The sequence below is a fragment of the Lampris incognitus genome, chromosome 7 (genome assembly GCF_029633865.1).
Source record: "Lampris incognitus isolate fLamInc1 chromosome 7, fLamInc1.hap2, whole genome shotgun sequence".
Lineage (NCBI taxonomy): Eukaryota > Metazoa > Chordata > Actinopteri > Lampriformes > Lampridae > Lampris > Lampris incognitus.
In genome coordinates, this window is record NC_079217.1 from 11,056,930 (window position 1) to 11,078,396 (window position 21,467).

The 21,467-nt window shown below is 48.1% G+C and overlaps 1 protein-coding gene across 2 annotated transcripts in view; it reads left to right on the forward strand.

Moving 5' to 3' along the window:
- cux1b (cut-like homeobox 1b) overlaps positions 1-11,011 on the forward strand; it is a 72,599-nt gene extending 61,588 nt beyond the window's left edge. Inside the window, exons 15-23 of one of the 2 annotated variants that reach the window (XM_056283072.1) lie at positions 6,211-6,414; positions 6,505-6,617; positions 6,721-6,837; positions 6,987-7,070; positions 7,215-7,271; positions 7,373-7,453; positions 7,567-7,631; positions 7,829-7,889; positions 10,983-11,011. In XM_056283072.1, the coding sequence (XP_056139047.1) occupies positions 6,211-6,414; positions 6,505-6,617; positions 6,721-6,837; positions 6,987-7,070; positions 7,215-7,271; positions 7,373-7,453; positions 7,567-7,631; positions 7,829-7,877 (770 nt within the window). In that variant the 3' untranslated portion in view covers positions 7,878-7,889; positions 10,983-11,011. Of the gene's footprint in view, positions 1-6,210; positions 6,415-6,504; positions 6,618-6,720; positions 6,838-6,986; positions 7,071-7,214; positions 7,272-7,372; positions 7,454-7,566; positions 7,632-7,828; positions 8,884-10,982 lie in introns of those variants that run through there. The other variant, XM_056283071.1, reaches the window with a different exon arrangement.
- The last annotated feature ends 10,456 nt before the right edge of the window (positions 11,012-21,467 follow it).

Sequence of the window (21,467 nt, forward strand, 5' to 3'; positions counted from 1 at the left end):
ACGAAGAAGAACAAAATAAGAGACCTAAAAGGGTTTCTTGTGTTTTGTTTAAGTTTTTTTTTTTTTTTTAAACTGAGTTGTTTTTTGTTTTGTTTTTTTGTACTGAGAAAAGCACTTAGCCGTCCTGCTGGCCTCTGGCCCTGCTGTACCTCCCCCCTATCACCAGCCACTGGTGCACCGGACTGGTTAGTCCTGAGCTGGGGTCAGACCCACAGCTTGGGTTGAAACCTGGACTCAGTAAGACAGGCAAGGCCTGACACAGCAGCTCTCACAGTGATAGACGCTGATAGATGATAGATAGAGACAGGAACTCTCTGACGAGAACTCTCACTTTCTTAAAGGAGAATTTTTTTTCCGCTCTTCTCACCTCCCAAGTGTCCACAAACCTTCCCTCACACAGTGAGACGCCTCATTTTTTTCACACTGTAGAGTGACTGTTACAAACCCTTTGCCTTTTTTCACTCACTGCGTGTGTGCGTGCGTGCCTGTGTGTTCGTGTGTCTGGGGTTGTGTCGGTGTGCACGCGTATGTGTACATGCCCAAACGGGTTCGTGTGTTCTCTCCTCAGAGGCAGCATGGTTTTTTTTTTTAAATCTCACTCCTCCGCTCTCCGTAAGAGAGCGGTCAAAAAAAAAACAAAACAACAAACAAACAAAAAAACCGTGTCGGCCCACGCTGCCATGGTTACTGATCTAAGAAAGACGAACTTTGACCTGTTATTTCCTGTATCCTATCCTGCTGACAGCCATGTGATGGCCAGAAGGATCGCTCAATTCTTCACAAACACATGCACCCATCTGAAGAGGAAGGAAGGAAGGAACCCTTTTTCTGTCTCCTCAAGCACTTCCTTTAAGGATGAAGGATGATCTCTCTCTTTTTTGATACAGCAATTCGGTTGCCAATAAGAGATTGCACAGTCTATTGACTCTAAAGAGTACAAAATAGGGAATTTTAGGAAGCATTTTTAATTAGTACAAGATACGAACAGCAAACAACAAAAGAGAATGATGAGTTACTGTTTGAAAACACACACACACACACATTAGAAAGAAATGGTGTTGCGTTGTTGAAATGCGATGTGATGAAACCACATAGTACTGTAGCTGTCTGACATGTTGATTATACTGTACGTGTCTCTTGTTTTTAAGGTTGCGCGCACCACGGTGAAATCCGGCATCGGAACTGCCGGATTTTTTCTTTTTTTTGTCCGTGCCACCCGACAAATTTTCTCTCTTCACAACACATCTTTTTATAGGCCAAATCAGGAAGACTATGTGAGCGTGTGTGTGTGTCTGTTTGAGAGATTGCGTGTGTTGGTACATGCCTGCATGTGTGTGTTTTGCGCGCGTGTGTGTGTGTGTGTGTGAGTCGGGGTTGAGGTCAGTTCACTTTGGAATCGGATTTTGATAACGGATTCCCTTTTAAATTCGAATAGTTTAGTCCGGGGGGAAAAAAAAAAAGAAGATTCTGACGTACAGGGATGCTCTTAAATAAACGAATAAATAGAAATCGGCCAATTTTTTTGCCAACGAATTCCAATTTTGTTGCGCTGATTTGGAATTAAAAGTGAATTAGCCCTAACCCTGGCCTGAGCGGTACCCATCTTCTCCAGTCTGTCCTGTACCCAGGGATGTAAGTCTTTTGCATTGAATTCTACTGTATACACTAAATATTATAAGGCATATCACCTCCTCCCTCTCCCACACAAGCCCTCAGTGCCTGTCAGCCCACTGCCTCCCCTGTGCGTGTGCGTGCGCGCGTGTATTTTGTGTTTGTGTGCGGACGCGGGCGCCTGTGTGCGCCCGTACATGCTTGTGAAGGAGAGCGTGTGATGGAGGAGCGTTTAATGTGTCAGACGAGTGGGGTCATATTTCATATCTTCTTGCACACACTACTAGTGCACAACTGCCACCCACTTCTTTGAGCTGTTTGATGAGTTACCATTACATTAATCTTCTCACAAAGTAGTGTAATACTATGATTTACTGTAGCTTGGTTTTATTGCTATTTTGCATTTATAGTTTGGATTTTATTCTGCTTATTTATAGGTGCTGTATTTTTCATTTAATGTCTTATCATTTGAGTTGTCTATTTTGTAAGGGATTATACTGTTCCTGAGGGCAAGTAACATTTTTATTAGACATATAGACTGCCGGCAGTATTGGTTATTATTTACAAAGATGTACTAGTTCTCATTTGTTTGTATATTCATGAATCCTAAAGTTTAGTGTCAGTTCAATAGCTTTGAGAAATGTGTTTGCTACAGTACATGCTCCCAGCAGCATAAAGCTTTTTACCACGACATTTATGCTCTTAAACTTGCTAGCTAGAGAAATCAAAGGACATATCAAGGTCATCTGCGTGTTCGATCGCGTCTCTCATTCTGTCCCCCCCCCCCCCCCCCCCGCTCCGACGTGTCTTCGGCAAGCCTGATGTCCGCGATGGCGCGAGAGAGCCCGCCGCGTTCTTAAGACGAGCCCCCCCCCCCCCTCTCGCGCGAGAACGTGAGGGGGGAGGGGGCGCTACAGGGCCGCGCTCTTGGCTAGTTAGCTCGTACACGTGCGTCAAAATGGGTCAAACGAAATAACTTGAGAACGCAAACTTGAAAGAAGTCATATCTGCCAAATTGAGATTAGAGAATCCTACCAGCTAGCAGGCGTGCTTACGCCAGATCGAACGGAGATAGCCAGTCTATGATTATGCATAATCTATATCGCAGTCCAGAACAAAGCACTTATTAGGGTCTTGATCGAAGTCTAGCCCTGGACAGGGTCTGTAAAACAAACAAAAAAACACTAAACATAGCGCGCTCCCGGGATCTCTGGGGAACGTATGCCTTTTAAAAAACAAAACAAACAAACAGTGGTTCTGAACCGACAACACTCTTGATCCACGTCCCCAACACTAAACGGAAGGCGGCATAGCAGGGGTGTCGTCCTCTCCAGCAGCGCCCAGCCGGGCTGCGCCGCCAACAAGCCGAGTCCGTTTTATTCGCGTGGCCCGGTTTCACAAGTGACAACGCCTGCCTCGGGGGGCTTTACAGCAGCACGGCGGCGTCGTGTGCTCGGACCGTCGCGTGGGGTAAGGAGCACCTCCCCAAACCCCCGCTGACGGAGGCGACGGGGAAGGGCGTCGCCGTCCTCACACAAATGCTAGTGTAGCGTGCATGGATAAGAAGACGCGCTGGTCCTTGACTAGCGGGTCGGACCCTTTGGTCGACTGGTTAACGTTGTCGCTTGCGGAGCGGGAGCCACGTGTTCGCGTCCCGGCCGCGGCAGTTCCTGTGGTTGCGTTGTCCCCCGAATTCGCTACATTGGTGTCAGAAGTGGGATGGAGTGACCGTACGGCCATCGGAAAAATGTAGCGAATTCGGGGGGGGGGTTGTCCGGGAGACCGTCGCCACAGCCTTTATAACGGCGGCTGTGAGACGCCTCATCCGCGGAGACTTAAAGGGCCCCGCTCGGACCGCGCGCGGCCGGCCGCGCGGCCGCGTTCCATCCGGATTGATTAGCTACCGTTAAGAATAAGCCCTTAACCTTTAGCCCGTTTTATAGCCGGATCCGCGAGCTCGCCCGGACCGCGTGAGATCATCAGATTCGTGCCTTTTAAACTGCCAGGCAGGGCACTGAACTAGTGACGTCATCTGAGACATGCTTCAAATAAGGCGTGTGTGGAGTCGCTGTTGTGTATTTTTGTTAGTCTGAAATCTGACACCGAGACAACTTCTATCCTTCTCATACCCCCCCCCCGTAAGATGGTACTTCTAAGCCCGGCAGTGGCGCTCTCAGAGAGGGCGTAGAGTGAAGGGGGTGGGGGGTGGCGTGGGGGGGGGGGTTGGGGGGGTGAGAGGATGCGGCGGGTGCAGCCCTCTTTAAACTCGGGGGTGGGGGGCGTCCTTCAGAGCGGCGCGCCGCTTTTGGGGCCGCGTGTCGAAAGTCAAACGAGAGCTCTCTTCCGTTTCCCCGCGACACGTGCTGACGGCGGCGGCGCTCTCCACGGAACTAGTAGCGAATGGCCAGAGCATGGAATGAAGGAGAAAGCATGCGGACGCAGCATACACTGTAATAACACTGAATTTACTCATAGGGGCATTTTGTATTTTTTTTTTCCTGTTGTGCGTCAGGTTTGCTGTGACATTAATGGCACTACAGATATCGATTTGGTTGTCGTGCCAGTTACGATGCTCGTTTGGAGAAAAGAAAAAAAAAAGGAAAAAAAAGAAGACCTGTAAATACAAGTCGACCGAGTCGCTAAGTAACCCGACGTCACGGTTATGCTCTGCTTTTGTTTGAAGGCCGGAGGAGGAGGAGGAGGAGGAGGAGGAGGAGGAGGAGGAGAAGGGACGATTCAGGACTTTTCCATGATCCACAGATATTTTTCTACAAATTTAAATCAGATGATTCTATACACTGTTGATGAACATTGTAAAGGTGTAACAGATGCTGTATATCATATCATGTTTTTTCTGAAGTTGTAAAGCTTTACTGTATGATCATGTCGAAGTAGTGGTTATCATTTGACGTGTTAGTTGTAATGGGAGCCCGAACAGCAGCACTGGTCACCATATTCAGGAAGAAAAAAAAAGAAAAAAAAAGAGAGCGAGAGAGAGAGCGCGAGAGAGAGATGAACCTCAGATGTTTTTGTAATACTTTTAGAATATATCTTATGAAGTGGGTTTTTGTAAGGAAACACTTTCCGAATCAATGGTGCTGTATGCAGAGCACACTGAGTAATACATACACACATAGTACAGCACAATACACTCACCCCTTAACGCCTCCCCTGACTGTGTGCTTTGTGTAGTCCCCCCCCCTTTTACATTGGCTACAGCTGATTTACGAGTCTTAAACCATTTCCTCCCACCCCCCCACCGACCTCTTCAGTTCTGCTTAACTGTCTCTAGGGTAGCAGTGTATGTGACTAGGGTTCCGAGATCAAATCTCCAACGAGAGGGAGAGAGAGAGGAAAGAAGCTAGTTTAGGTTTAAGGAGGAAGCGAAAAGCCAAATAGTGACAATAGTTATCCACTTCCGTTGAAAGGATGCTGATGATTTTTTTTTTTTTTACTGATTTTTTGTTTGGTTTTGTCAGCAAGCGTCACCGCTTCAGTTCTTCGCCCCGTAGCTTAACACCACAGTGTAGTCTGATAACCAAATGACTCGGGGGAGACCTTTGACCCCCCCCACCCCCCTTTGGAAAGCTTTAAGATGCTTGTTGAGGCTTTAGCAAGTTCCGCGTTTTGTTTTGTTTCTGTTGTGTTGTTTTTTTTTAAGATAAGTTCCAGCCAGTCATCAACAATAATGGAAGTAATAACTCATAACTTTTCCCCACTGTTGTTGTTTTCGTTGGTTTCGTTCGTGTTGTCTGTTTGTGAGCGTGTGTGCGTTTTACGCGTGTGTCGTCGTACAAAAGGCTGCATGACTGTAAAGGGATGGTTAAGATGTTTTTTGAAAGTCGACCCCCCCCCCACCCCGAGCACTTCTGTCACCCCTTGAGATACTTTTTGTCCTTGGGGAGGGTCTTCCCCCCCCCCCAACTTTTCATTTCCCATATGTATCATTGTTTCTTTCTATTTACTAAAGATATCATGATGTATGTTCGCAGCACTGTAAAACAGTCCCCTCTACGACATTGAAAAGCAATATCACTGTATGAAACGTTCACAATGTATTTGTTATGATTGACATTTGATTCATCATCATTATTCACTTGCACCCTAGGTGTGATAATTGAAGTAAATCTCTTTTATACAAATACTAATAGTGTGGTGTGGTACATTTCTTATTTGGTTTATTTATTTTGGGCCATTGTCGGGCATGCTAGCCAGATGTCGCTCGAAAAGTGTGATACTCTGAAGTGTTATCCCGGGGGGGGGGGGGCTTGCTTTTGTCCTGCTGAGTACTGTATTCTCAGAGAGGTGTTCTCAGAGAAAGAGAGAAAATGTAGATTGGCTGAGACTAGGCGAGTGTGTGTAGAGATCCCAAGGTAACGCGTCCTTCAGCCGCGCTAAGGGCGCGGGTGGTGTTGTGGAAACGGGACCACTTCTGATCCTTGAGGTGCTTATAGGTAAGTCGTCGGGGTGCATGCCGAGGTCCATAGCCACGGAGCTTCATGTACAGAAATACTCGTTAAGAAATGCTGCTGTCTGAAACGGGCCGCTTTTGTGAGCCGCGGAGGAGTTGAATAACAAGCCTCTCCTTCCTCTTGGCAGGACGCTACGCGGAGCTGCAGCTGGAGTTCTCCTCGGCGGTGCGGACCAGCGCGGAGCAGAAGGAGCTGATCCTGAAGCTGGAGCATGACCTGAGCACCGTCCAGTCCATGACCTCCCTGCCTCGCCCCGACGCGGAGGGGTCGGACCTCAGTAACATGGCCGACATCCCCGAGCCCATCAAAGAGGCCACCGCCCTGTTTACTGGTAGGTGCCAGGACAAGGCGTGTGTGTGTGTGTGTGTGTTTGAGTGATGTAGATTGTGTATCTAAACATGCTGTTTTAACTGCACCCTAGCCCCGGGTACCCCGCCTTCCCCCGAGCTGCCTCAAAACCAGATGGACTCTCTGCTCTCCATCATCTCCAGCCAAAGGGAGAGATTCCGTTCCCGCAACCAGGAGCTGGAGGCTGTGAGTCACAGTTGTACGCGTCGCCCTCTCTTTCTTCCCTCGGACACAATTTCTCATCCATTTGTGCTTTTTTTTTCTTTTTTTCCCCCCACCTCCCTTCTAGGAGAATCGCTCCCTGCAGCAGACGATGCAGGCCCTGCAGAGTGAGCTGGACAGCCTGAGAGCAGACAACATCAAACTGTATGAGAAGATCAAGTTTCTGCAGAGCTACCCTGGCAGAGTGAGTCACCTGTGCGCGTTTGTGTGTGCTTGAGGGGAGCATTTTTAGGGATGTGTCAAAGGTCATCGTGTTAAAAAAAAAAAAGGCCCCAATTTCCAGTTGGAAGAGGTCTTGGTGTGAACTCATTCTGTCTTGTCTCTGCGCTGTAGGCCGGAGCTCCTGATGACACGGTGATGCGTTACTCATCCCAGTACGAGGAGAGACTGGATCCATTTGCCTCCTTCAGCAAACGAGTGAGGAGCAGATCATAAAACGAACTTCGGCATGATAACAAACATACGTGCAAACACATTTTCCCACTGATGTTGACCCACATACGTAGTTGCAGGCTGTGTTTTTACAATAGCTTATGGGTATATGTCGTTGCTTGTATACAGGAGCGTCAACGCAGATACCAGAGCCTCAGCCCCTGGGATAAGGCTACTCTCAGTCTGGTGAGCTTCATGCACACGCCCGCACACACACAGAAACACACTAACGCACACATCACACATCGGCGCTGTGTCAGTGCTATAACTTGTCTAATGCATTTCAGGGTCGCGTGATTCTATCCAACAAAATGGCCAGGACCATTGCTTTCTTCTACACCCTTTTCCTGCACTGCCTGGTCTTCTTGGTATGTCCTTCCAACCTCCAAGACTTCCCCGCACATCTGTAATGGTTTTATGTGCTGGACATCAACAAAGCAGATTTGAACTGTTTTCCGCATGATTTTCTTTCCTTTCCCAGGTGTTGTACAACACCGCATGGAGCGAGAGCATCGGCAGAGACTGCACCGCGTTCTGTGCTAAGAAGTGAGTCTGCATGTTTCCTCACTGACTTCCATTATATATGAGAGTAATGTGTCATACCAGTTGTGTTGACCATCACATAGAAGTGCCTGGTATATATATATATATATATATATATATATATATATATATATAAATATAAAAAAAGCCCTCTTTAATTTGCACTCATTTCTCCTCTTTTTGTGGTTCGTCACCCCCAGGTATTCCGACCACCTTCACCGTTTCCACGAGAATGGCGACAACCTCTAACCAGCCTCACTGGTATAAAAGCATCCCAGTGGGGGCCTTCCAGAATAATGGTTTTAAGGTCCTTTCAGGGCAAACATATAGAAAGAAATGACTCTGTATCACCCATTTCTAAAAAAAGAAAAAAAGGGAGTGCAGGAGGACAACGCTTAAGTCTTGAATAAGAATTTAACCTAATTTCCCCAAAGCTTTGATATTGTTCTTGCAGTAGCTGATATTTTCCACTAGGGGGTGATTTGGGACGTCATATGTTTAATAGCAGGTTGAGCTTTAATGTAACACTAAAAAAAAAAAAATCCAGTATAAATGTAACACAGGGTTCTCTCTCTAATAGAAAGATGATTTTAGTTTAATATTAAAAGGACAATCAGATATTTCTTTAACCTTCAGATTCAGTCGAACTTGCACCGAAGGGTTGAATAATCCGGTCCGGTTATGTTTTCATGTGGTTATATAGTAAGGGATTTTGACGAAACGAAGGAAGAGTTTGAATTGCATTGTTGGTGACGGGCTAAGCTTATAAATTCTGTTTGATTTAACAGAATGGTAGTAAAGCACACTTTTATTGAGTAGTGGTTACCATGAAGGACGTCAGATATACAGTGGTTAATATATAGTATATATATATAACTAATCAAGTTACTACTCTCTATTCCTCTAAGCTTCCCCTTTCTTTAGTTTAACTGAAATAGGCGTAACAGTATCTTTAAGAGGCCAGCGGACCATATGCAGTAAAAACACAGCCTGCGTCTTGCCGTAGCGCTCCCCTAGTTGGGGGTCTTCGTCCGTAGGGGACGGTTCGCTCTTCGCCCGACAGATGAGGCGCCGTAGGTTTTGGGCACCCAGTGAGTTTGCGGTCGTAAATTGCGCTGATGATCACTGCTTATGGAAGGAAGTGTCCTTCTCTGTCGGTGATAAATAACATGTAATGTGCATGCCTACCTTTTCCTTTCATCCTTTTTTTTTTTTTTTTGACCGGCATTGCAAAAATATACTCCAAATAAACTATATGCAATATTTTTTTTTCTCCTTTTATTTATTGATTTCTCAAAATAGCCGTTGTTAGAGCGCTTGCACGGTGACAGCGGATAGACACGAAGCGTCGGTGTGTGCAGGGGTGGCAGGGGCTGTGATGCGTCTGACACAAAACACACCGTCGTCCGCCTGGCGGTGCAGGTCAACTGATTGTGCGAGGTCTGTCTGACTAACGTCGGGGTTGACAAACGGGTGGATAGCGGGGGAAGAATGTGATTACCAGTGAGTTGGTTTATCAGCAGTCCCAGTGCTGGCTGTCGGGCTCTCAGTGTGACTGAATTAGACTGCATTATTCATGAGAATAAACCCCCTACCCCCCCCCCCCCCGTCAAAACAGACCCCTGGCTATTTCAGCACACTTACAGCATTATACCGTCCCCCCCCCCCAGAGCCCCCATTCACCTTTAACCCCAGTCATTCGTGTACAAGCTCACACTCACAAATGCACATACACACACACACACACCTTTTTGTACCTGCCAATGAGTTTGCCCCCTCCTATCTCCAACCCTCACCCACCGCCACCCCTCCCGGCCCCACGGCCTCAGTCTCAGCTCCTGCAGCTGCCCGTCGCGAGCCCCATAAATATTAACAACCTCCATCTGGGATAACAAAGGTCTTAAGTGACCCTAGCGGCTTGATGTTAAATTTTACTGCTGTGGATGGGCCATTTTTAAATGGGTGGTCTGAGGTTGGTGTCGTCTGTAGCAGCACGGCGGCAGCAGCGGTTCACGGGATTCATTTTTCATCGTCAACTTTTGTATATTTGATGACCTGCCGGAGGAGCGGATCCCCGTCCCTTCAGCGGTTATGACTTAATGACGGGGGACAACTCGCTCATCCGCCCTCTTGCCGAGTGTTGACGGTGTTCGTTTTCAGCGTTCGTTCAGCAGAGGGCAGTCCAGTTTTGTTTTATAATGGATCTGAATTATTTAGTGAAGTCATGCTGATTCTCATCCCTGGCTGCCGCTGATATCTGTGTCAAGTCTCTCTCTCTCTCTCCTCTCCCATGTATGATCCTGTTAAGTCCCCCCCCCCCCCCAACGCCTTACTCTCTGTCGTTGCTGTCTAGAATCGGCCACTTTTTGGGCTTTCGATAGAAAACCTCCGATCGCCTGAGCTCATCTTACCAAGGCTGACGGATGCCAGAGCTCAACGTGCATTTTCTGTGCGCTTCGGAGCACAACACAACGACAGATGTGAACAAAATCTGTTTCCTGTAGTGGTTACAGCCAAATAGATCATACAGCTGCTTTTTTATGTTAACTGGATGTGAAGAATGACCCCAAAAGAAGATTTCATATCATTTTGTCTCAGATATGAGTGCTGCCCCTGGGGGAAACACACTTGTGCGGTAAAAACCCCATTTCCGTTCGCTCTAACAAACTTTCTCGACCGGCCGCTCAAAGGGGCTTAAATTCAGCCCGCCGTGCTGTTTGCTGAATGAATGAAATAAGAAACCAGTTTTTGTTTTGTTTTTTTCAGTGGAAACTCTGGGCTGCATAACAGTCCTGCTTCTGAGAAGAATTATGTAAAACCTCCGTATGAATTCTGATTAGAATCTGATACTTGTGCTTGGCAGGTAGCTACAGTACCCCCACCCACCCACCTCCACCACCACCACCGCCCACCACCCATTCAAAAGCATTCTTCCCATTCACTCCTCAGCTGCTGTGAAAATCTCATTCACTGCACTGTCTGAAGCAACACACCATTCATTTTTTCTTCTTCCTTTGTGTTGCTAAGTACCTCAGACCATAAACTGCTTAAGACTGTTGCATGGATACAAAGAGTGTGTGGGTGGGTGTGTTTGAGCGAAGATCGCTAAAGGGCTCGGGGTGGATAGAGGGGGGAGGTGTGTGTTGGGGGGGGGCTCACCATTCATTTTAGTGTTGGATAAATCATTCAGTAACATTTCTCCCTCAATGTCCCTTTGAAACTACCTATACTTTCTCTCCCTCTCTCTCCCCCCCTCTCTCCCCTTCTCCCTCCCCCCCTCTCTCTTTCTCCCTCCCTCTTTCTCCTTCTCCCTCCCTCTCCCTGTCTCCCTATCCTACATGTCTCTGCATGCAGTCGGGTTGCCCACTGCTGCCCCCCCAGCCCCCATCCCCAGTGTGTGTTGCTATGGAAACAGGCCTCCTCTGTCAGGTGGCCTCATGTTGAATGCTCCCCAGCGCTCTGATTTGCCCTGACGTCATCCGGTTAAATCAGTCGTCCACATGAGCCAATCGGGATTCTGAAAACTCAACAGTCTCTTTTGCCCTAGAGCCCCCCCCCCCCTGGCCCTGTTGGACTCCATTCGCGCCCCCCTCCCCCATGGGGGAGTGTGAGACTGACCTCCTCCTTCTCCCCATCTTCTTTTGCCACCTCCTCGCCTAGAGCAGGAGATGGGAGATGACAGCGGATGTGGCTAATGCTCATTTCTCACACGAGCCATGGGGGAGTTTACTATGTTTAAAGAGGTACCTGCATCAAAATCCGACTTTTCCCGTCGTTAACCGATGTAAGGCAGTGGTTCTCAACCTTTTTGGGGTCCTGGACCCCCTGCGTAATTTTGATCTACCCTGAGGACCCCTCCACCTGATCTTGGGGGAGGGGGGTTGCAATTTGATAGAAACAGTAGAAACTGCATTTTAAATTGCATTATAGCATTTATTCACTCTTTGGGGCAAAAACAAGAGCTTTCAGTTGTAACTTAGATATAGTTAACAAAACAGAATTCTTATGCAGTAACTTTCAGATATATGTAACAAAACAGAATATGTATTCAGTAACTTTCAGATATATGTAACAAAACAGAATATGTATTCAGTAACTTTCAGATATATGTAACAGCAGAATATGTATTCAGTAACTTTCAGATAGATGTAACAACAGAATTTTTATGCAGTAACTTTTAACAATGCAAACGGGAGCGAGATCTCTTATTAAAATACAATAAATTACACTTGTGAAACAGATGTAATTAGAGAAAAAAGTCCTGTTACCCTTTATAGTTTAGGTAGATAAAGGTCTCAGTCACATTTGAGTAAAATAATCCTATTTCTATAAATGTCATAGGATCTTTTTTTTAAAGATATTTTATTTTCACGGACCCCTTGCAATTACACCACGGACCACTAGGGGTCCGCGGACCCCCGGTTGAGAAACACTGATGTAAGGAGCGTGGATGTGATCGACGAGACAAATGGTAGCCTTACAATCACATTTATGGCCGGACGAGAGATCTCGGCGGTCGAAATCCTATTTCCGCTTGGCGGAAACGTGGGAACTCGCTGCGTCACGAATAGAGGGCGTGTCCGCAGCGGGACGCTATAAAAGCGGAGACGCCGCCTTGTGGCTCGAAGGAATGCGGCTGTATTGGCTGAGCGACGTGTTCGTGAGGCGAGTGGTCAGCTTCCCCTGAGAAAGAGGAGTCGTCTTCCACGTCCTCAACGCCAAAGCTGCTGTCGGTGGTCTCGTCGCTCGCCATTTTCATTTTGGTAAAGTGACGACAGAGCAGGAAGGGGGGCTGTCGCCAATGGATCGCTCCTTTTTCTACGGCAAGCGGTAAGCGGGTTAGCCCACCCCGGCCACACCCACGCGACCGCCCTGAATTTCAGCAGCCAATTAGGTTGTTTGTATATGACGTCACGAACTGCAGATGGCGGGTAGGAGCGGAGTCGGATAACGGGCGCGTGTGCGGTGACCGTCAAAAAAAAATCACTCTTCATAACGTAAGGATCATGTCCAACATGTCTTACTTTCTGTTTATACCTTTCTCTCGCAATATCGTCTAAACTAGCGCAGTTCGAGCTGAACTAGCTGCATCTCGTCCATTCCGCCCTCCATCGGAATCTCGCGCGTCATCGGAATCACGTGACAGCAGACAAAGCCACGCCTACCTTTCGGTTGTAGTTCAAACAACGTGCTCGGAAGCAGCGCGAAGGCGCCTCTTTAAGATCAGTTATTTGCAAACTAGAATGATGCCACACCGTCTAGATTCCTGCGTGCTCGTCATTTGAATGCAAGCATGTGAGGTTTAATTAGTGAGTTTTATAACATCAAGTCAAGTCAATTTTGTATTACAAATTTGCCTCAAGGGGCTTTACAGCAACACATTATCCTGTCCTTAGACCCTTTAACAGTGAGAAAAAATAGGAAGAGAACTCGGGGGGGGGCAACAGAGGGGGGCTCTCTCTCCCAAGAAGTACAACTGAAATGCAAAAGATTATTTTCAGTTGGAATTCATATAATCTGTAAACTATGTAGCTGCTGTGTGCTCTAGTGCACATTCGAGTCTACGGAAAATGGTTTTAACAGACAATAACAACTCCTGCCCACACTTCCTTTGTCCTCGTGTTGTGTCCCTAGTTCCTTTGTGTTGTTTACAGTGTATAGTATGGTTTACTGTGCTATCTTGGGCCCTGCCCCAGAGGGGCTCAGGTGACATCATTGCGTGCATCATGCACCATCTCCTGCCAACTCTGTGGGCGATGCAACCTGAAGTACAGAGGGACACAAGAAACAGACACACTCATATTTGTCGGCAGGTCATCTAAGTAACCCCTTGCTAATTTCTTCTCACCTGTGTGAAGCAGCTTTGCGTGAAAGTGGGGATAACCTGTCTTCACACGCCGACGCTGCCACTTTTCGATTATTCCGTAGTGTTGGAGCCACGTCACCGTGTTGGAGCCACGTCACCATGTAGAAACCGGTCGATACCATGTCGGCACACAACCAGTGTGTAAATGGTGCCCGTTTGTAAGAGAGTCAAAGAAAGATTGAGGAGCTCTCTTACCCGTCGCTGCTGCTGTTCAAAAGTTAGTGCACCGAATTTCAACTGGTTACCATTTTGTCACATGAAATCCCTCACAAGCCAGGGCGTGTGTTGGAGTCCCGCTCTTCCTGTCATTCCCTGTTTCTGTTGTGCTTATTCCCTCTCCATTTTCTGATCCTGGTATGTCTCGTAAAGACAAGTCACCATCGCTTGTTTTAGATTAGGGTGGGGCATTCAAATACTACTACCCACTACTACTACTACACACACACGTGTATAAAAAGAGTATATCTCTACCCAGTAAGTCCCCCTTTCTCTACACTACGAGCAGTAAAGTTGTGAGACCTTCAAGGGCCAGGACTGTGTGCAGTTTGCCCTCAGTAGAGTGTTGTACTGGTTTATATACACCAAGGGACGGGGCTTATCAAGGCCCTGCTGACAACGTTGATTCTCAAAGATCCCCCAAACTGCCCCAGGAGGCCAATCTCCATTTCAACCGCTTTATATACTTTCAAAGGAAACCCACTCCAAAGCATTCCTCCCCCCTCCCCCCTCTTTTAACCCCCAGCCCGGCACGCCCCCTCGCACCCCTCTGAAGTCTAAATGTGGTGTACATGTGAAGCCCTCATCGATGATGCTCTCGGAGGAGGAGGCCGTGTTTTTTTTTGGGGGGGGGGCGGTTGCGAGCGTCATCGTGCGATGAGTTTCTTCTGTTATCGAAAGGGGCAAAACGTTCAGGCTCCCCCTGCAGGGTGCAGAGCCGCGCCTTTTAAAGGTGAGCCGGAAGACTGAAGAGCGTGATGGGTTGTGTTGCTCATGAAAGGGCATGAAACATGGAGGCGCAGCGAGGGAGGCAGAGGTGGCGAGAGAGAGGAGGAGTGAGAGACAGACAGACAGAGAGAGAGAGCGGGGTCAGCTAATGAGGAGGAGGCTGAAGTGGCCTCTACCCCTTTGAGGCTCCAGTCAATTAATCCTTCCGGCAGGAAGTGTCTGAGGATCAATACGAAGCGGAGGTCTGTGAAGTGAGAAAGCGAGCGCTCAGCTCTCGCCCAGCCCGTGTCTCTTTTGTTTCAGTTACCAGTCCCCCAGCTCCCTTCCTGCGTGGAAGGCGAAGAATAAGCTCAACGGTTTCTGTCCTCGTCATCGTCCGGGTAATAACTGTCACCGAGAGAGATGACGATGATGATGATGATGGCAAAGATGGATGAAAATGGTCATTAACGGATAACTGCCGCCCTGTACCACTAGCTGATACCAATATAGTCTTACAGCCCTGACCTGTGATGCCGTCTGGTGCTGTGGATAATAACCTCTTCCCTGAAATTCCTATTGTGTGTTGTGGACTCAGGCATGCGCTGCATGTAACGGCAAACGCCAGTTCTCTGTTTTCAGAGGTTGTGAGAAGTTTCTGGAATGGTTGTTTGTATCCCACTGGAGCGCAGCTCTCGCTTACAACGGGGTATAAAAGCTTCACGACAAAAAAAATAGCCATGTGAAAATCGAGACAAAATTTTGCATATTCAAGTAAGAAAATAAAATCCCCAAATCAAGCAAAAATAATCTGCATACTTCACCAGGTAAGGGTTCTCAAAATAAGACGAACCTCCTTAAATCATGATATAAACAAGCCCGCGTACTTCCTGACGAGTAAAGGATTCCTGAAACGGGATGTTTCCGTATGATTTTAAGACCGTCCAACCCATTCAGATAAACTGCTTTTGCAGGGCTCGCTGTGCAGCTTCTGCACGACAAGAACATTACGCACAATTACACAGCCGAGTAACGCCAGACCATTTTAACTGAGCAGGCTGAGGAAGAGCGCACCCTTATTGGCCGGTAAAGTTAGGGGGTGCAGTTTCAGGCAGTAGATCTTCACAGATATTTACACAAATCCGGACACCTGGCAGCTGCACTGTGAGTCAGTCCACTCGAGTTGAGACACCAGAAGACCACGTCCAACAAGGATGTCTCCAACTATTTGGCCACTGCCACCATTATCCTTGTTGTTGTTGTTTGCTAGCATCTCAGGCCGGCTGTCAGGCCGTAGCGTGGCCCGTTAGGGCAGAGGGCGGGCGTGGAGAGAAAACACTTTTCTAGAACAGCTTGTCCCCTTTGCACTAACACCTGACCCCTCTCCGATCATTATATTTAGTCTTTAGCCCCACCGCGGAGCGGCAGAGCCAATCCCCTCTGAGTGGATTAGCAGTGAATGTGTGCCACGCCAGCGTCTTCGGACCGCTCGCCAGATAGTAAACATCATTAACCGAGTAAGGAATCCCATTAGGCCCCGGCAAACACAACATGCCGAGCGAGACTCCGTCTGAGCGCGCCTGGCAGGTTCCTGAAAAGCAGCACACCTGGTACAAATCAGCAACAACAACAACAACAGCAGTTAGCAGCAACAACAACAACAACCAACAGCAGCAACAACAACAAATGACAACAACCAACAGCAGCAGCACCAACAACAACCAACAGCAGTAGCAATAACAACCAACAACAATGGTTAGCAGCAGCAGCAACAAAAACCAATAGCAATAACAACCAACAACAACAACAAAAACCAACAACGACAACAACCAACAACAACAACAACAACCACTGCCACCACCACACACACACACACCCACAATGACAACAACATTTAGCAGGAACGGGACTGTGTTGTGGACCTTATCAATAGCTACATTTGACAACCACATGTTGTGACGTGTCACGTCATGGGGCACATGTTGTCATGGAGACGCTAGGTCCTTCATGAAGAAAGTGATCGTTGAGCGTGCAAAAACAGCGGCTACAAAGAGTACAAATGATTTGCCCATCACCCCACACAGCCGCTAACACGCTTGTAAAACGGCTCCGTGTGTTGCGTAACATGAGTGCTGGAGCATGTTGGGTCACGAGGGCGATTATAGGTGGTGCAGGGTGGATGTGGTGCGGGGTGGGTGTGGTGCGGGGTGGGTGTGGTGCGGGGTATTCCCTCGCTCTGTTCAGCTGAGCGGTGGTAGCAGGAATAATCAAGGGCTCTGTTTTGGTCTAAGGGCATCTGGTCTGGCCTCTAGATGACAGATCCTGGGTTTCATACGGGGTTGGCTAATGTCAGGTGCCGTCTTGTCTGGGGTTTTGTTTTTGTTTTTGTTTTTTGTGCCGCCGTCTCTGCTGCTAACAGTTGTTTTCAGCTTTCAGTTCTGCAAAAAGAGTTTCTGTTCATATTCTGATTAATGACGACGGACACAGAGGACATGGAGAGAATAGCGGACGTAATCTCAGTACCCAGCCACCCCTTCGCCCCGCCCCAATCCCTTCCCTGTCCCCTCTGTCTATCCAATCCCACCCCCCCAAGCCAAATCTCTGACGCTTGTCCTCAAACTACATGTCTGACCGTCCTCCCTGATCCGTTGTTTTGTGAGTGACCTCAGCCGGGTGGTACAAGCACACCGGGCAGTGGCACAGAACATGTATTACCACCGAGGGCCCAGAACAAAACCCAAACCAGCGCAGCGGCTGTTGCTGTTCGGACACGGCTCCGCAGCGGTTCTGTCAGGAAGAACCCGTGTTGGGTATCTGCACATCTGCAGTCTCATCTCCCGTCGTGTCCTCATCAGTCCAGGTGTGGGGTGCTCATCCCCATGGGTGTGTTTGTGTTTCTGATACGGGGGCTTTTCATGCAGTTTCCCCCTGCGGAAACAAGGCTAGAGGCCTCACAAATGTGCCCCTGTGTGTGTGTCTCTCTTTCTTTTTTTTTCTCCCCAGTTATACTTGGCCAATTACCCCACTCCTCCGACCCGTCCCGGTCGCTGCTCCACCCCCTCTGCCGATCCCGGGGAGGGCTGCAGACCACCACATGCCTCCTCCGATCCATGTGGAGTCGCCAGCCGCTTCTTTTCACCTGACAGTGAGGAGCTTCGCCAGTGGGACGTAGCGCGTGGGAGGATCACGCTATCCCCCCCCCCCGCCCGCCCAACAGGCGTGCTAACCAACCAGAGGAGGCGCTAGTGCAATGACCAGGACACATAACCACATCCGGCTTCCCGCCGACAGACACGACCAATTGTGTCTGCAGGGACGCCCGACCAAGCCGGAGATAACATGGGGACTCTAACCGGCGATCCCTGTGTTGGTAGGCAGCGGAATAGACCGCTACGCTACCCGGACACCTGGCCTGACCCCTCCTGCAGAAAACCCCCAGTGGGCTATTATCAGGGGCTTCTGATGAAGAACACCTTCTGTAAGAACATGTGAGGCGTCCGGCTGGTTCATTCACCTGTCAATCAACGATGTCACCCTGTAATTTGTGGCGGTTGTCACTCCCGCGTGCATGTAGACCTATTGGCCTACTGGCGCGAGTCAGTGCTAGTGGGCGGTATGTTTGTGTATCCTGATATGAAGTATTTGTAAGAGCTCAATCAATCCATCTTGTTCTCTGTCTGTCTGTCTGTCTGTCTGTCTGCCTCTCTCTCAATTCCAGTATGCAAAAGTGTCAAAATGAGAGAAAAAAATATAATTCATTCGGTTGATCAAATCAAATAAATAAAAAGACCAAGAGGAGGGCAAAAAACAGTAAATGTGCGTGTGTTTGTTTAATTGTGTGTGTTGTGCATGTGTGTGTGTGCGTGCGTACACGTGTGCACGTGTGTCTCAGGTCTACTGTAAGTAAGTAGAAGTGAGTAATGTTTGTTTAAGATCAATAAAGAAACAATTAACAACAATATAGCAATATGAAATCCTAAGTATCAAATGCAAAAAATACACAAATTAGAGAAGTAAATCTTTTTTTTCTCTTTTATAGAAAAAAAAATATGTCAAATACAGCAGCAAGGAGACGAACGACAGCTGATGTGCTGGTTGTCTCTTGGGCTCTGCCGCGTCTTGCTGCTTCTGTGGTGCTGACACTGTTTTCTAACTACCAACTACCTGCTGCACATAGTCTGGTCGGCGAGCACCAGAATCTTGGAATTCACGTTTAACTTTTGTAAAGAACTTTGTTCTCAAGTCTTTATGTGCTACATTGTAGCAGGAAGGGCTGCCGTGTCTCCGCCTGTCTCTGTGGACAGAGCTGACTCAGCCTGTCCTCTCTAGGCGGCAGGTCTGCCTGTGCCGACCAGTCTCTATGGCCGAGCTGTGGCCACCGAGTCTGGACATAGTTCACGTCTTTCTCAGGTTCTGATCGGTCGCGGTGGTCAGACAGTCCGCCACCGTGTCCCGTCTGCTTGGAACCAAGCAGCTTTGAAGTCACTTTGAGTTTTTGTGACAGATGTCCAACGGTTAATGTTATTTTCTTCTTCTTTAGCTGTAATTTGGTTGGGCCAGACTGTGTGAGGTCTGTCCTGATGTCGTGCTGGTTGGCTGAGCTGAGCCTCAGCACCAGCTGGCTGAGGGGACTCCTCTTTTTGTTCTCCTCTTGGTGATGGAGAGCTTTGTGGTGGTAGCAGTTGGGGTCACTTGCTTTTCGGTGTCTGTAGAATTTGACTGCTCTTTTTTGTGTCCTAATTAAGAGGGGAAATTGGCCTAGTTTTGCTCGGCATCCATTGTTGTGGGTGTTGCTGTGGACTCTGAGAATGCTCTGGCAAATCTCAGTGTGCAGGGTTCTGACTGGATGTCTGTCCCATTCTCCAAAGTCTTGATTTATAAGAGGAACCCACACTTCACTGCTACACGATAAAATTGGTTCAGTTATAGATTTGAATATTTTGAGCCATATTCTAACAGATATATCTATGTTTGAAGACCCCCCCCCTTTTTTTTCTCCCCAGTTGTACTTGGCCAATTGCCCCACTCTTCCAAGCCGTCCCAGTCCCTGCTCCACCTCCTCTGCCGAGCCAGGGAGGGCTACAGCCTACCACATGCCTCCGCCGATACATGTGGAGTCGCCAGTTGACAGTGAGGAGTTTCACCAGGAGGACATAGCGCGTGGGAGGATCACGCTATTCCCCCCAGTTCCCCCTCCCCCCTGAAAAGATACCCCAACCGACCAGAGGAGGCACTAGTGCAGTGACCAGGACACATACCTACGTCTGGCTTGCCACCTGCAGACACGGCCAATTGTGTCTGTAGGGACGCCCGACTGAGCCAGAGGTAACAAGGGGATTCGAACTGGCGATCCCCATGTTGGTAGACCACTATGCCAGCCGAATGCCCGTGAAGACTTTTTTTTATAGTCTAGAAAGCCCTTCTTCCCTTGTCTCTGAGATCATCAATGGCCAAATTGAAATGTCCTGTTAGAGGTAATTTTTAGTCCCAACTATGTGTAGCTGTGTGTGTGTCCCATGTCAGTGGAGCCTATTAAGAACCTATTTGGGTTTGCCGGACACCTGGGTCGTTTCTGGAAGACCATAAATCTAGTCTTTTTCAGATTAGCTGTCAGGGCCCAGGTCTGACAGAAGTTTTGCGGCTGATCCAGTTGCTGTTGTAATGCCTCTTTGGATGGAGATAGAAATATTAGATCATCTGCAAAAAGCAGGTATTTAACTTCTGTGTCAGAGAGGGTGAGACCAGGGATATTGGATTTTTCTAGTTATTTTGACAGTTCATCAATATAAATGTTAAACAGGGTGGGACTGAGACTGCAGCCCTGTTTCGCCCCTCTACTTTGGGGGGAGAAATCGGTTTCCATATTGCCAATTTTCACAGTACATTTATTATTTCTATACATTTTTTAATTATATCATACATTTCCCCCCTACACCTTTTTCAATTAATTTCAAGAACAGACCATTATGCTAAATTGAGTCAAATTCTTTTTTCTTAAATCTACAAAACAAGAGAAAATGTTGTTCTTGTTTTGGTGGACATGTTTATTAATGAGGGTGTGGGGGGTATACATCAGCCAAAATATGAAAACCACCTGCCTAATATTGGGTAGGTTCCCCTCATGCTGCCTAAACAGCTCTGACCAGTCGAGGCATGGACTCCACAAGACCTCTGAAGGTGTTCTCTGGTATCTGGCACAAAAGTGTTTGCAGCAGATCCTTTAAATCCTGTAAGTTGCGAGGTGGGGCCGTCGTGGATCAGACTTGTTTTTCCAGCACATCCCACAGATGCTTGATCGGATTAAGATCTGTAGAATTTGGAGTCCAAGGCAACACCTTGAACTCTTTGTTATGTTCCTCAAACCATTCCTGAACAGTTTTTGCGGTGTGGCAGTGTGCATCATCCTGCTGAAGGAGGCCACTGCCATCAGCGAATACCGTTGCCATGACAGGGTGTATTTGGTCTACAACTATGTTTAGGTAGGTGGTACATATCAAAGTAACAGCCACATGAATGTTATTGTTGGATCGGCTGAGAGAGCGTGGTCTGCTGCGTCCTGTGGACGGCCCTGCTCGGAGCTGTGCCCGAGAGGAAACACCGAGGCGGTCTGGCGGCGGTCTCGCCTAGCATCGACTGTGCAGTGGTTTTGTCTTTGCTGTGTCATTGTGTGGAGTGCGGGGGAGGTGTGTCGAAGGTGTCTGGCTGGGAGAGCTGGCGTGGATTGGCTGAGGGAGCCCGGTCTGCTGTGTGCTGTGGGCCCAAGAACCACGACGTTGCCTGGAGCAGCACCCGAACAGGAAGCACCGAGGTCGGTCTGACGGGACACGGAAGCGGGGTAGGCTAAGCTAACTGCTAGCCCATGCAGACCGGCAGTTCCGACAGCCATCCTGGCTGGCGTTCATTATCCGGACAGTGGAATTTTTGGACTGTGTTGCACTGAATGGACCGTGTTGTTAACTGTTTATGTTTTTATCTTTTGTGTAGCACTGCTGTGGGCTGGGTGAAACGACATTTTGTTTCTTTTGTGTACTCAAGTACATGATAGAAAT